Raw genomic sequence first — 14,024 nt, forward strand, 5'->3', positions numbered from 1 at the left:
AACGGTCATGCCATTGGTCTTCCTGACTCATTTGCAGGACCCTGGGCCCTTTAGTAGCATGGAGAAGACTGACGTACAGGAGTGGCTTAAACTGTACGAGAGAGTGAGCGACAGCTACAGGTGGAACCCGACTCTCATGTTTGTGAACCTGCTCTTCTATGTTATGGAAACTGCGCGGCATTAGTACAAAACACGCGAAGCTGGCCGCAAGAGCTAGGACGTCTGTAAACAAAAAAAGCGAGATCTGTTTGGCACACCGGTCGGTCGTCAGCTGGCCGCAAGCAAAATACTTGCGGGCCGCGCTCAGACGTGAACAGAGTCGTATGTCGTCTACATACAAGATGTACTATCTCTCTGTTGTAATGCTGTCGACAGCATGACTGAGGCTGACAAGATTGGGCGCATTTTGAAAGGTATTACCGATCATGCCTGCCACCTCCTTATGTCCAGAGATTGTACTGCGGTGGATAAAGTCATCAAAGGATGTCCCCGCTTTGAACAGGCAAAAGGCCGTCGAGGTGCTCAAGCGTGCGACAGAGTGCCTAATACCGCCGTGACCTCGTCAGGTGAAGATCAACCACGGCCTATCCACCGACGGCAACTGAAGACATCACGCGTCTTATCTGTCGTGAGCTTAACGCTATGTCTTCTGCTCTACCTATTCGCCCCGACTGCCGGGATAACATGTCATCCATCTCTCTCATTCAAGCGGTCATTTGGGAAGAAATCGCAAGTTTGGACATGCCGTCACTTTGCTCGGTCCGGCAAACGAGCACTTACCGGGTCCCCCTAGCGCCTCAGAGCCAGACGCAGAATTACCTTCTGCCCCGCCGCAATCCAGCCGAGTGGCGCACCGTAGACGATCGTCAAATCTGCTTCGATTGTTCTCATATTGGACACACTGCCCGTCACTGCCGCAGTTGCTCTACGCCACCTCCCTGGTGGTCGTCTCTTTTGCCTAGTTCACACTGAAACATCTGCTTTCTACAGCGACCGAAATTCCCCTGCCGCCGAAACGCAGCGTCGTTCGCACTGGACGCGCCCCGCGCCACCGAATATGCCATCTACTACGGGGCGAACGCGGGATGGATGCACTGTCACCCGGTTGTTGTCGCGGCTCGCAAACGTTACTACGCTATCCGGTGGTGTATACTTCGACGATTCTCGTACGCAAGAAGCAAGAAAAGACAACACTGCTTACTTTGCTGGCAAGTGGCTGTCTTGTGATGCACGAAGAGCAGAAAAACCACCGACGCCAGCGGCGTTGGTGGGTTCGTTTTGCTCTGCAATACCGCAACAAGCTCGGTCACGCCAACAGCAAGCTCGGTCACCTCTTTCACGAAATACGGAGGCGATGCAGGCACAGAGTAGGTTAAACTCCAGTTGGTTTCAACATTCAGTTACGTGCACTGCGGCATAACAAGTGAGTAGGGCTTGGCTGCCATTTTTCAAAATTCCTTGACTAGCGCTCCTATTGGTCCGTGGTGACCGATTCGGCGGCAGAAGCCGCAAATATTGGTCCGAGAGCAATCAGCGCGGAGAGGGCCCTTTCAGCGGATCTCGCCGCCACCGAACCGGATTCGGAGCACTTTCGGCGGCCGGAATGCTCAGTGTGAACGCGGCCTTAGTCACAACCAACAGCTGCCGGATGGTCCTTCCCTCTCGCCCTGCACGCCGAACCAGAGCACCATCGATGACAATTTTCAGCCAAGATCAGCCGCTCCCCATCTCCGCAAGGTCGTCAGACACGTTCCCCGCTCATGCACCGCTCAACGTCCCCATCCACAACCGGCCGCTTCCCTACGGGAAACTAGGCGGCGCCGCTTCTGGAGGTGACGCTGCCACTTCGACCCAGCCTTCAAACCCTCTATCTACTCTGCCTACATGTGGAAACTTATTGGACATCGAAGTTGACGGTGTTCATGTCATATCTCTTGTAGACACGCGGGCTCACCTATCGGTTATGAGTGCTGCTTTTCGCCGAAGGCTCTGAAAGTTCCTCACACCCACCAACCCACCACAACGAGTGCAGAACGAGTCGCCGATGGTAGCACTGTACCTGTTGCCGTATGTGTACAGCCCGTGTCACCATCGGCAACACCTATGCTATAGTTTTATTTAATGTATTCGAACAGTGCCCACATGACCTCATGCTCGACATAGACTTTCTTGCACAACACGAAGCCCAGATTGACCGCTCCGATGGAGCTATACAGCTTGATCCTCCCTTCCCTGCCGACGCCGCAACTTGTGCATCATCCCGTTTATGTTCCACGGAGTTCGCTCGTCTGCCCCACAGGCTGCGACTGCTGTTATCCTGATGCCCTCTCCTCCCGTCCCAGATGGCGACTATGTCGTGTCGCTACTCACTGACGTGGTTCTGACGAGAAATATTACCTATCAAGCACTATACTCCAAATACAGGAGAATAAGGCTTGCATACCAATCGTCAATTTTGTATTTTCTACGCACGTGCTTCCGCAAATATTGCCATGGTGAATCTCTCTCCTCTGAAAGGATATAATATTACTTCTTTGGCCACTGCATCTCTCTTCGAATACAGCACACCTTTGTCGCTGATTGCTTCGTCCTCGTCAACTGCAGACCACATTTTTAGGATAACTGACCCTGACCTTCCTGAGGAACACACCACAGCTCTTTGCCACCTGCTGTCAACTTATCGGGAAACCTTTGACATGAACGAGTGGCCTCTGAGACAGACGTCTGTTGTAACCCATGGAGGCCATATCGTGTCTCTGCTGCGTAAAGGACCATGATACAAAAAAGAGGTCGACAAGATGATCGTCAAGCACATCATTCAACCATCGAGTAGGCCGCGGGTATTCCCAGTAATTTTGGTAAAGAAAAAGGAAACTCGTGGCGCTTCTGCGTCGATTACCGTCACCTGAACCGGAAAGGAGAAAAATATGTGTACCTACTGCCCCCAATAGATGACGCCCTTGACTGCCTTCAAATATCGAAGTATTTTTCTTTAATTGATCTCCGTTTAGGCTATTGGCAGATCAGCGTGTATGCGATGGACCACGAAAAACCACCTTCGTAACACCAGATGGCTTATACCAGTTCAAAGTTATGCTTTTGGACTATGCAATGCGCCAGCTACAATCAAGCTCATGATGGACTCCCTCTTGCGTATGTCACGCAGTTTGTGTCCACACACCTCTGGTGGAGGTGTGTGGACTCCCGTACAAACCTGGAACTTCGCTCCCGTACGCTTCCCCCTCTACGTGACACGAACATGGCCACCGAGACGCCTCTCCAGGTGGGACCTTCGACCGTCCATGTCACTTGCGGTGCCGTGTATCCTCAACGAGACCCTCCTATCTTCACGGGCTCCACTGAGTCGGACGTCGAAGATTGGTTGGCAAGGTACGACAAAGTCGGCGCAAGTAACAAATGGGACGACCCAAGTAAGCTGGGCTACGTCACATTCTACCTTGCGGACACCGCGCAACTGTGGTTTAATAACCACGCAGCTGACATTACTACGTGGTCTGCATTCAAGATGGCTATTACGGACGTCTTTGGACGACCTGCGGCACGCAAGCTTCAAGCCGAGCACCGTTTACGTCACCGTGTGCAGCAACCAGGCGAGACCTACACGGGCTACATTGAAGATGTGTTGCATCTATGCAACTGCATCAACTCTACGATGCCTGAGGAAGAAAAAATCAGGCACATATTGAAAGGCATTGACGACGGCGCCTTTCGGATGTTGCTCGCGAGAAATCCCCCCACAATTGCTGTCCTCGTTTTCCTCTGTCAAAGCTTCGATGAATTGCGTAGGCAGCGCGCAATTGCTCGTCAAGCCCTCACGACGCCAGACACGCTCGCAAGCTTGCACCTAGCTGCCCATCCTACCGATCAGCAGCCGCTGCTTTCGACAATCAAGGACTTCGTCCACGAAGAGGTAGCGCGCCAGCTGTCACTGCTGCCACTGACGCATGAACCCACGCAAGCTTTGGCACCGGACCTCCAACACGTCATTCGGACCCAAGTCGCTGAAGCCCTTCCGCCGGTGCATCAGCAACCACCAGTCACTACGCCTCTCACGTACGCCGCCGTCGCTGCTCGTCCTACGCAACAGCGTATGCCATATGCTCAACCTGCCACGCCACCCTATGTCGTGCCTACAACCCCAATTGCTGCGCCGTATCCCTACGCGAGATCTTCAGCTCAATTTTACCGTCGCTCAGACGCTTGGAGGACGCCGGATAATATGCCCATGTGTTTCGCCTGTGGTATCGCTGGACACGTCGCCCGCCACTGTCGCCGAGATCTCCCTCCAGTCGACACCGTAAGCAGGCCAATGGCGTCGTCGTCTAGGACGCCATCAAGGTACACCACTGACGGTCCTCGACCCTACGCAAACCATCGGTCACCATCGCCCCGACGACGCTCCCTGTCACCTATGCGTCGCCGACCTGCTACGGAAGAGGGAAACTGATCGCTGCAGCTCCGGAGGCAACAGCTGCACACAATTCGAACTGCTTAGGCCTCCATCTTTCTCGCAGCAAAACGTTATTGACGTCAATGTTGAGGGGACCGCCGCACAAGCGCTTATCGACACAGGGGCCGCCGTTTCCATAATCCGTGAGACCTTATGCCGCCAGTTGAAAAAGGTGACGACGCCTCTTTCGGGCCTGATGCTCCACACGGCCAACTCGCAGTGCATAGAACCTACAGCTGTGTGCACTGCACGTGTCATTATCCAAGGTGAACTTTATGTCATAGAATTTTTTGTGCTGGCATCCTGCTCCCACGAAGTCATTCTTGGATGGGTCTTTCTTTCGCGTCATCGGGCCATCATAGATTGCTCACGTGCAGAAGTTGCCCTTACATCGCTGCCAACCTCTTGTTTGGTGAATTCTCTTCCTGAACCTTACAAACTTGTCGTTGTTGCAGACACGGAAATAGCACCGAGAACATCCAACCTTGTAGCCCTGACCTGTACGGCCGCTCCTGCCGGAACTGTTTTGTTCACTCCGTCTGACGTATTTACCCAGCACCTCCACCAGATGTCACGCAGTTTATTTACGTACAGACCTACTGGAAGGCCGAGGAACGCGAGAAGAGCGAGGAACGCCAACAGGCCGAAAATACAAAACAAACGCAAGCTCGGGTCGCGCGCGTGCACCAACGCTGTGGCTTGCCGTTTCATGCTGCTTCGTCGTCGTTCGCATAGTTCCCTACACGTAGTTTAAAATTCTCAACGTGCCTCTGTTACGTAGACTACGTGATCGCATTTTCGAAGACTTTTGAAAGTCACCTGCAATGCTTCAGAACTATGGTCTCGGTGTCTCGCTCTGCTGGCCTTCAGCTGAATTCCTTCAAGTGCCACTTCGGTCGCCGAGAAATTACCGTGCTCGGACATCTCGTAAACGCAGCAGGAATCGAACCTGACCCGGAAAAGGTTTGCAATGTGCGAAATTTTTCTATTCCTTCATCGACGAGAGATGTCCATAGTTTTATGGGTTTATGTTCATACTTCCGTCGCTTTGTAAAGAAATTTGCTGACATCACTCGTCCTCTCATAGGCTTTCTTAAGAAAGATCCCTCTTTCTTCTGGGGACCACCTAAAGAGCGAGCATTCTTTACCCTTATTAAGCGGCTTGCAAGTTCACCGATTCTCTCGCACTTCGACCCTTCCCCGCCCGCTGAAGCCCGCACTGACGCGTGTAACCATGGTATCGGCGCTGTTCTCACTCAGCATCATCAGGGCCACGACCGTGTCATCGCCTATGCGAGTCGCGTTCTCTCCACGCCCGAACGGAATTACTCGATAACTGAGCGAGAATGCCTAGTACTCGTTTAGGCTGTCGCGAAATTTTGACCGTACTTGTTTGGTCGTCCTTTCCGAGTCGTCACGGATCACGACGCCTTCTGTTGGCTTTCCTTTTTGAAGGACCCGACTGGAAGACTTGTGCGTTGGCATTCCGTTTACAAAAGTATGACTTCACAATAGTGCATAAATATGGACGCATGCACAATGATGCTGACTGCCTTTCTCGCAATCCTGTGGATCAACTGGACGACACTGATAGTGACATCGACATCAGTACTCTTTCCACATCCAGCTTTCACATAGGAAGCGAGCAATGACAAGACCCTGTTCTTCAATACTTTATGGACCACCTAAGCTAGCGCCCACCAACCTCTCTTTCTGAATGTTCATACTGCATGACGGCATTGTGTACCGCCGCAACCATCAGTCTTATGGTCCTGAGCTCTTACTAGTCGTTTCCATGCATCTGCGGCTGGTCGTGCTCCAGGAATTTCACGACGCTCCTACTGCTGGACATATGAGCGTCACTCGAACTTACGATCGCGTATGGCGCCGCTTCTTCTGGCCTGGTCTCTATCGCTCTGTGCGGCGCTATGTCGCTTCCTGCGACTTGCGTCAGCGGTGGAAGATGCCTGCTTTGCCTCCTGCTGGTTTACTTCAGCCAAGTGAGGTCCCAACAGAATCATTCTCCTGTGCAGGCCTCCATCTACTCGGCCCATTCTCCATTTCTACCGAAGAGAACAAGTGCGTTGCTGCCGTGACAGATTGTGCCTCAAGATACGCCATTGCACATGCGATACCGACTAGCTGCGCTACAGATGTTGCGGACTACCTACTCCATGACGTCATCCTGCACCACGGCGCCCCTCGACAGTTACTAATGGATCGTGGTCGTTACTTTTTGTCGAAGGTCGTCGATGGCCTGCTCTGTTCCTGTGCTACGAAACACAAGATCACTACCGCGTACCATCCTCAAACGAATGGGCTCACCGAGTGACTGAACCGCACTCTAACTGACATGCTTGCCATTTACGTTTCCGACGATCACTACGACTGGGACAACACTTCACGATATATAACTTTTGCTTACGATTCGTCCCGTCACAAAGCCGCCGGAGTTTTGTCATTTTACCTTTTGTATGCATGGCCGCGACCGTGTCTTGCTATTCGATACGTTGCTACCATCTGGTGTCAAATTCTCAACGACTGATTGCACCCGCGATGCAATTACTTTGGCCGCCTATGCCCAAGAGGTTGCTCGTCAACGGCTCGCACATTCGCAAGCTTCTCAAAAGCAACGTTACAATCGCCAGCACCAAGACACGCAATTTTCTCCAGGTTCTCTTGTACTCCTTTGGACGCCCTCACGCCGTGTCGCTTTGGCTGAAAACCTCCTCTGTCGCTATTCTAGACCGTACAAGAACTTACGCTAATTGTCGGACGTGACGTACGATATAGCACTAGCCAACGTGTCTTTGCTACCTCACGTCAACGGCGACGTTGTTCAGGTCACCAGGCTCAAGCAGTATATCCCCTCCTAGACTGGTGCTCCGTGATGTGCACCAGGTCGGAGCTACGCCCGCCGGGAGAGTGATGTTGCGGTAAAGAGAAGGAGGAAGCTCATTAAGATTGAAGAAAGACGACGGGAATTATCACCACCTAGGAAACCTCCGCTATCACTGTCAATACATTAACTCTCCAATCGTGGGTCTGTTTTCTTCCCGCAACAATATCTTTGACGATCGCTCTTGTATATTAAGCTATGCATTATTTGCTATGGTACCGTCCTTCGAACATCTCTTGCAATGTTGACAAAGTAACAATAAACCCGATAGATATGGTGACAAATGCAGAGATGTTAGCCACATACCGATCGCCAACGTATACTTTTTGCTTGCGGTACAGCATTCAAAAAGGGCAACATAAGTACATTCAAACCCCATAGTTACTGAAAATGACTTAAATTTAATCGGAAGATCGAAGAAATGTCTTTTTCTCTCACAGGCTGCTCCCGCTCGTTGGTAAAAGTCTTCAGAGCACCGAGACAGCAATGTCAGATGGCGTGGAAATTGTAAAACAGGCTTCGAAATCAAGAAGTCTACATTTCTACGCAAACGGAGCATTTTCAGTCGATGCATTAGATATTGAGAAGAACGCTACCGAAACGTGTGGCCCAGATGATCTTGAATCACACCATGCTACGACGCCTACCAAGAGCGTGCTCTCCATTATTCGCCAGAGCCGATGGATGATGCCGTTGGTGTACACCCACATTTGGTTGTCGGCGGCCTTCTCACTCATGCAACCTTATTTTCCACCTTTGGTATGTAATGATATAATGTCATTTAGCCTATTTATTGAATGACATAAACGTAACTCGCATTCAATTTATAAAGTGTCGTTGTAAGTTCCTGAGTTAGCAACCTATAATATTTTATACTGTGTGTACTAGCGACCATGATAATAAACATTTTTGTGCGCTTGAACGTTTTTTTCGCTTACAAAAACTCAATACAAGTTTGTTTATTGACTTTATGGTTTACCGGCTAAGCTTCTGCTGAAGGTATATGGCGTATCATTTCCCACCTTCGAGAGAGCATTCGTGTAGGCTCGAGATGCGTACGTTGGGGGCCTAGTTGGTGAACTGAAATTAAAAAAAAAATATATAGCTGCGCCATAGACGAGACACTGTCTACTGTCATACATTGTGGTTATTTATAGAATTGTGGTCGCTCAGTGCGGTCGACTACAATCCGCATTCCGAACTGGCTCAGAATATGGAAGACAATGTCGTAAAATGCTGCACATAATTTAAACCAGCCGGGGTTGTTTGGGCAGTGCCACCACACACTGGGCTTAAGCAATCTGCCTCGATTGAAATGCCACCGCCACGTTCGCGATCGACGCCGCGACTTTCAAGTCAGTAGACGCACACCATAACCTCTCAGGCGCCATGGCAGCAGTAGATTAAATACATATGGTAGAGGAACAAAACAAGGACAGGAAAAGATGCACACAGGACGACCGCTAGATTTTGTGTGCACTTTTCTCTGGCATTGTTTTTTTTTCGCTACATCAACTATATCTGTGTCAAAACCAACTCGCTCAAATTTCAGGTTGATTGGTAGATGTTAGTAATCAAACGTGAGTGAACAAAACTTTTGCCATGAAAAGCGCACATGTTTATCTTGACGCAGAAACACGTTACATTTAACAAAAAATGACAAACATTGTGCGCTCTAGTGGATACATATCGTCAAGTGTATTGGTCTTATTCAAGTTTAGAAGAGAACAAGTTCACTTGTCGGAATGTCCACTCGAGAACGCAACCCCTGCTTACGCATTTTTTGCCTCGTTACATTTTAAGTCACAGATAGGCCACCATTACTAAAATAATGGTGATTTTACATAAATCGAGACATTTAACTAAATATTATTCATTACCACAATACTAATGACTCACCTATCTCTCTCACTCTCTTTGAAACCGTAAATTGACATTTCTGTTCCAGGTTTATCTCCCTACAATCTATATGTCACTTATGTTCCTTCTTTATTTCTATTCGCCGCTGATCCACTGATCTATCGTGGCGCCAAGATGAGTGGCACTGAACGGGAAGTCGCAGGGGCGATCCTTGCTGCGGCATTGCGATGCACGTGGAATGCAAAGAGCTTTGCGTACAAGCGCTTTAAGAAAGTACATTTGTCCAAAATCAGCATAGAGCCTGCCAATAAAGTGTGTTCCATGATCATATCAGAGTTTGAATTACTACGTTTTATGTATTGATTTATTTCAGATATTCAATATTAAATGCTAACGAAACTTCTAAAATTACATACGACTGGCACAATAAATAATCAACTAAGGGCACGTGCGAAACACGTTGAGCCACACATAATAAGCTCCTCCGCATGTTCGAGCTACTTCTAGTAGGGCCAGCGTAGGTTGGTTGTGCATAGCTGACACTTGCGTATTCGAAACGAAGAACAACACAAAAAGGACACACGCGATCCCCAGCTGTGTGTTTCGTGTTCACCGTTTCAAACAGAGCGACGCAATTAGTCTCAACAAGTTACTTAACTAATGCCCAAATTGAAGGGCCTGCTTTGAGTTGTTTGGTTGGTTCCTCAACATCTTGGCGCAACCCACCCAAACCATGAACCACTTTGAAGGAGAAGAAGCCAAGGCATACAGAGAGCGTTGCAGAAAAGGCGAGCAGGTCGATGTCGATGAATTGTATAAAAGCTGAAAAATTTCACCGACGATTACGATACTGCCGAATGTGAATTCTGAGAGTAGCTTCATGCTGGGGCCAGGACGAGTGTGTTGGAAGCTTAAGCTTTCCGCGAGGCTACACCCTGCATCATTATTTTTCTGACATATATAGGACAGCACCAACTACACCATTATTCGTGTTTCTGTAGATATTACCCGCCACACACCTGCAAGGTATATTAGGAGCAGTTTGTTAATTCTGCATGTGGCTGATGATGACCACCATTATGGTTGAGCACTTCGCAGTGGGTGGGACGCATTATACCTTACACTAGTCGCACAATAAACATTGTCTCATGACTAGTTGCTATTTCACTCATCTACGACGTAGTAGTACATAGGTCGACGCGATTACTTGCCCGACAAGACGTCTGCATGTATAAGGTCTTGCAAATCAGTTTAGAGGACCAGTGTCGTTTTGTGGCAGAATATTTGGCTTCAGGGCAGAGGTCCCGGGTTTAAATTACATTCGAATCCGGTCATTTTTTTTTTTCATTTTAATCTTTCATGTATATCGGTTACGCCACAGACGGCAACGGCAAGAGTAATGGCGACGTAATTTTTTGCAGGAACGAGTGCCTAAAGGCTCCGCATTTCAGTCGCGTCTAGTGACACGTTGCCACAGCAGCGGCTACCACTACGAGTGAACTGTAGTAATATAGAACCTCAAATTCCACGACTAAATCTCCCTCAACACGTTGGTTCGCGCATGTGGAGCCGCGTCGAGAACATATTCAGATCTTCTCAGTTAGAAAACGATTCCTTCATTTGTTTGTCTGACTTTCGGTTGACTTGACACATTTATGAAAGATAAAAGTACACAAAAAACAGCACACAATGCAGGTACAAATCTTCACACACATAGCGCTACATTTAACAGTATTGTTTTGTAATTCCAACACTACTATCGCCTACAAAACAAAACGTGTGCACGTCTGCTGCACAGAAGAAACAAGAACACTGCTTGGTATCAGAACAGACATGAAGAAAATTAAATTCCTTTTTGTGAGCGCAACAAAGGGCATACTGATACACTTGTCACCCATCTTTTCAATCTCTTCTGCTTTTATGATCCCGCTTGTAAGCTGATTTCTATTTATTGTCAGAATTCTGAACGCATCGAACAAAGGAAAGCGACCACACTTCTTTTAATGCACTGCCAGAAAACCACTCACCACGTACTTAAGATTGTGATGGTGTTCACGAAGCCGTCCATTTAGACAACGACCAGGTGGCCCGACTTGTAGCTGAGACCACAAAAATTGTTTTCAGTGCACTCACCATTCATACACATGGAATCCCGATGTACCGAGATTTCCGCTTTAGTTACTTGACACGTTCATCCTGCCCTGTCTCTCCCAAGGCTGACGCTGCTGGTCTGGAAGCATGGAAGTACGGGTTTTTCTTTTCTGCCGTTAAGGTGGCAATGTTGCTGGGATCTGCGATCAGCGAACGAATTGTAAGTTTGTCTCTATCAAATATCTCTGTTTTGCAAACATCATATTTGCAAGTTTTTTCGGGGTGCAAACATAAGAAAAAAGGGACAGAGTACACATAAAGAGCACTTACTTCCAACTAACTTCGCAGAGTGGCAAAATATATGCGTCAAAAAGGACGATATAGAACAGGAAGATAAAAGACAAGCCTAATCAATGCGTCAGTGTCAAAACACGTGTGATGGGTCCTCGATTGTCTTAAGGCCGAGTCAAGTAATCACTGCTAACTGTGATAAACAACAGCTGGAAATCCTGTACGCAGTTCTCACCTAGCAAGTGCATTTATCCGCTTCAATAATTTCGCGAGTAAGGTGATTCTTATGCCTTGTCAATATTACAGCGCCGATCGAATAGGGGGGTGCAAACAGAATCCCGGCAATGGATGCCAAGGTGCTCTTGGTACCCTTGACAGGGTGTAAGAATCAGCTTACCCGTGGTATTATGGAAGCAGAAAAAACACACTTGCTTGGTGAGAACGTCGTAACCTCCGCAACTGTTGTTTTACTACACTTTAAAATGAGTACCTGGCTGGGTTTTAAGACGATTTAGGACCCATCACACGTGTTTTGATACCAAGGCATTCATTAGCCTTGTCTTTTATCTTTTTGTTCGGTATCGTTTTTTTCGAAGCATAAATTTTGCCACTCTGCGAAATAAGGTTAGTCGGAAGTCAGCGCTCTTTTTGTCTGCCCTGTCCTCTTTTCCTGTCTTCGCGCACTGAATAAACTCGCAAATATGACTACGCACCAACTAACCCAAGTTTCCACTGTTGTATGTTCGCATACGTCGTTCTCAATCGCTTTGCTAGTGTCCATGTATGCATGCTCTAATGCGTGGCAATGTTTTATTTCTAGATGGCCTTAGCATCACCACGGAAGTGTTATTTATCCGGACAGATTGGTTTCTTACTGTTCACTACTCTCTTAGGGTGAGTGTTTATACAATTTATTTACGTTAGAGTCTGACAGTACCAGATAATGGTATACAATGTAGGCTTCACCAATATACCATGAAAACATTTACTCAGATTTTCCACTGTTGGCCAAGAATGAGATTGTTACATTACAGCTTAAATATTTGTTAACGTGGTGAATGAAGTGTTACTCACATTGTTTAGCTGCTTTGTGAACCTACCACATAGTCGCATCTTTTTCGTAGGTTGATGTTCTGGTCACCCAAAGGCAGCGTATTCCTTAGCCTTTGTTTAACACTGGCTGTAATCGGTGGTTTCTTTTCGACTGTGTTCCTTGTTTCGGCATACGCAGTTGTCACTTCAGAATTTCCTATGCACACGGGTCCTATTATCGTAAGTACTAAGGTTTTCCTTTAAATTCTGCATTTTCTTGACAGTTATAGTGCCTCCTATATATCTTCAATGCTTTCCAGACGATTATTCTGTATTGAATGAAGGATTTACATACAACCTACATAAATTCACAAGAGGCAGCCAACATTCATGCATGCAGCTCAATCTTCCAGCTTTCGCTGCGACAGAGCTGTGCATATAGCGCAGGCCTTCCGTTGTTGCTTCTTTTTTTTTTAATGCAGAGGTAGCCAATGACGTAAAGTACTTAAAAAGTAAGAGCTTGATGAACATGTTACCTGTTTTTTACAACAGAAGATTTTTGTTTCAGGCTACGATGGAGTTCTTGTGGGGCGTGGGAAACATGGTTGGGACAGGTCTTGGAGGTGTGCTAATTGACGTAAGTGAACAGTATAAGTATTTATATTGAAATATTTTCCTAGCACTGCATTATGCACAGTTTTTTATTTAGGTGAATGCACAGGCTACAAATTTTTCAGCGAGTTTGAGCCCAGACAATCATTTACAATTTGTGTGTAGACGTTTGACCGAGTGAAACACTTTCACCGATACATTTTAGGCTTGGGCGTACCCGCTGCCCTTCTTTGTAATAGCGGCTCTGCTCGGACTTTCACTGCCATGGACGACAACCTCAAAGAAGCTGTCTGACATATCTGTAAAAGGTAATTAATGTACCCTGAAGCTGAAGAATGCCTTTTTAATAATGAAATCATTCAACAAGCTGCTTTATATAAATCCACCGAAATTCCGGTCTTCAAAAGTTGAATAAAGCTTCCCTTCGGGCTAGTTGTTGTTGTATCCCCAACGTCATATTTTGGGCGCCAACAGGAAGAAAAAGAATTACCTGGATTAGAAGAGAAGAAGACAGTACACAGGGTAAGCGCTATCCCTGTGCACTGTCTTCTCTTATCAGCCAGTTCTTTATCTATCTCTTTCTTTCCTTTTTTTTGCTGTTAGTACCAAAAAAACGAATTTATTGCACAGTGACAGACACCGGGAAATGGTGCTGGCGAAACTATTATCTAAGTTTTGAGTTCCAAAACGAGAATACAGTTATGAGGGCGGCTTTAGGGGAGAGATCCGGATATTTCGACCATCTGGTGTTTTTTAATGCGCGCTGAA

The 14,024-nt window shown here is 47.5% G+C and overlaps 2 protein-coding genes across 4 annotated transcripts in view; one reads left to right on the top strand and one right to left on the bottom strand.

The window, feature by feature from the left end:
• LOC119174023 (uncharacterized) overlaps window positions 1-11,497 on the bottom strand; it is a 95,308-nt gene extending 83,811 nt beyond the window's left edge. For both annotated transcript variants that reach the window (XM_075894822.1, XM_037424802.2), the window contains exon 1: window positions 11,364-11,497. In XM_075894822.1, the coding sequence (XP_075750937.1) occupies window positions 11,364-11,366 (3 nt within the window). In that variant the 5' untranslated portion in view covers window positions 11,367-11,497. The remainder of the gene's footprint in view (window positions 1-11,363) is intronic.
• The window catches only part of LOC119175036 (MFS-type transporter SLC18B1-like), a 30,972-nt gene that overhangs the window by 6,932 nt on the left and 10,016 nt on the right, over window positions 1-14,024 (top strand). For both annotated transcript variants that reach the window (XM_075894820.1, XM_075894821.1), the window contains exons 2-7: window positions 7,811-8,129; window positions 11,446-11,541; window positions 12,433-12,506; window positions 12,737-12,884; window positions 13,213-13,281; window positions 13,462-13,564. In XM_075894820.1, coding sequence (XP_075750935.1) covers window positions 7,857-8,129; window positions 11,446-11,541; window positions 12,433-12,506; window positions 12,737-12,884; window positions 13,213-13,281; window positions 13,462-13,564 — 763 coding nt within the window. In that variant the 5' untranslated portion in view covers window positions 7,811-7,856. The remainder of the gene's footprint in view (window positions 1-7,810; window positions 8,130-11,445; window positions 11,542-12,432; window positions 12,507-12,736; window positions 12,885-13,212; window positions 13,282-13,461; window positions 13,565-14,024) is intronic.

This window comes from Rhipicephalus microplus, chromosome 5 (assembly GCF_043290135.1).
Source record: "Rhipicephalus microplus isolate Deutch F79 chromosome 5, USDA_Rmic, whole genome shotgun sequence".
Lineage (NCBI taxonomy): Eukaryota > Metazoa > Arthropoda > Arachnida > Ixodida > Ixodidae > Rhipicephalus > Rhipicephalus microplus.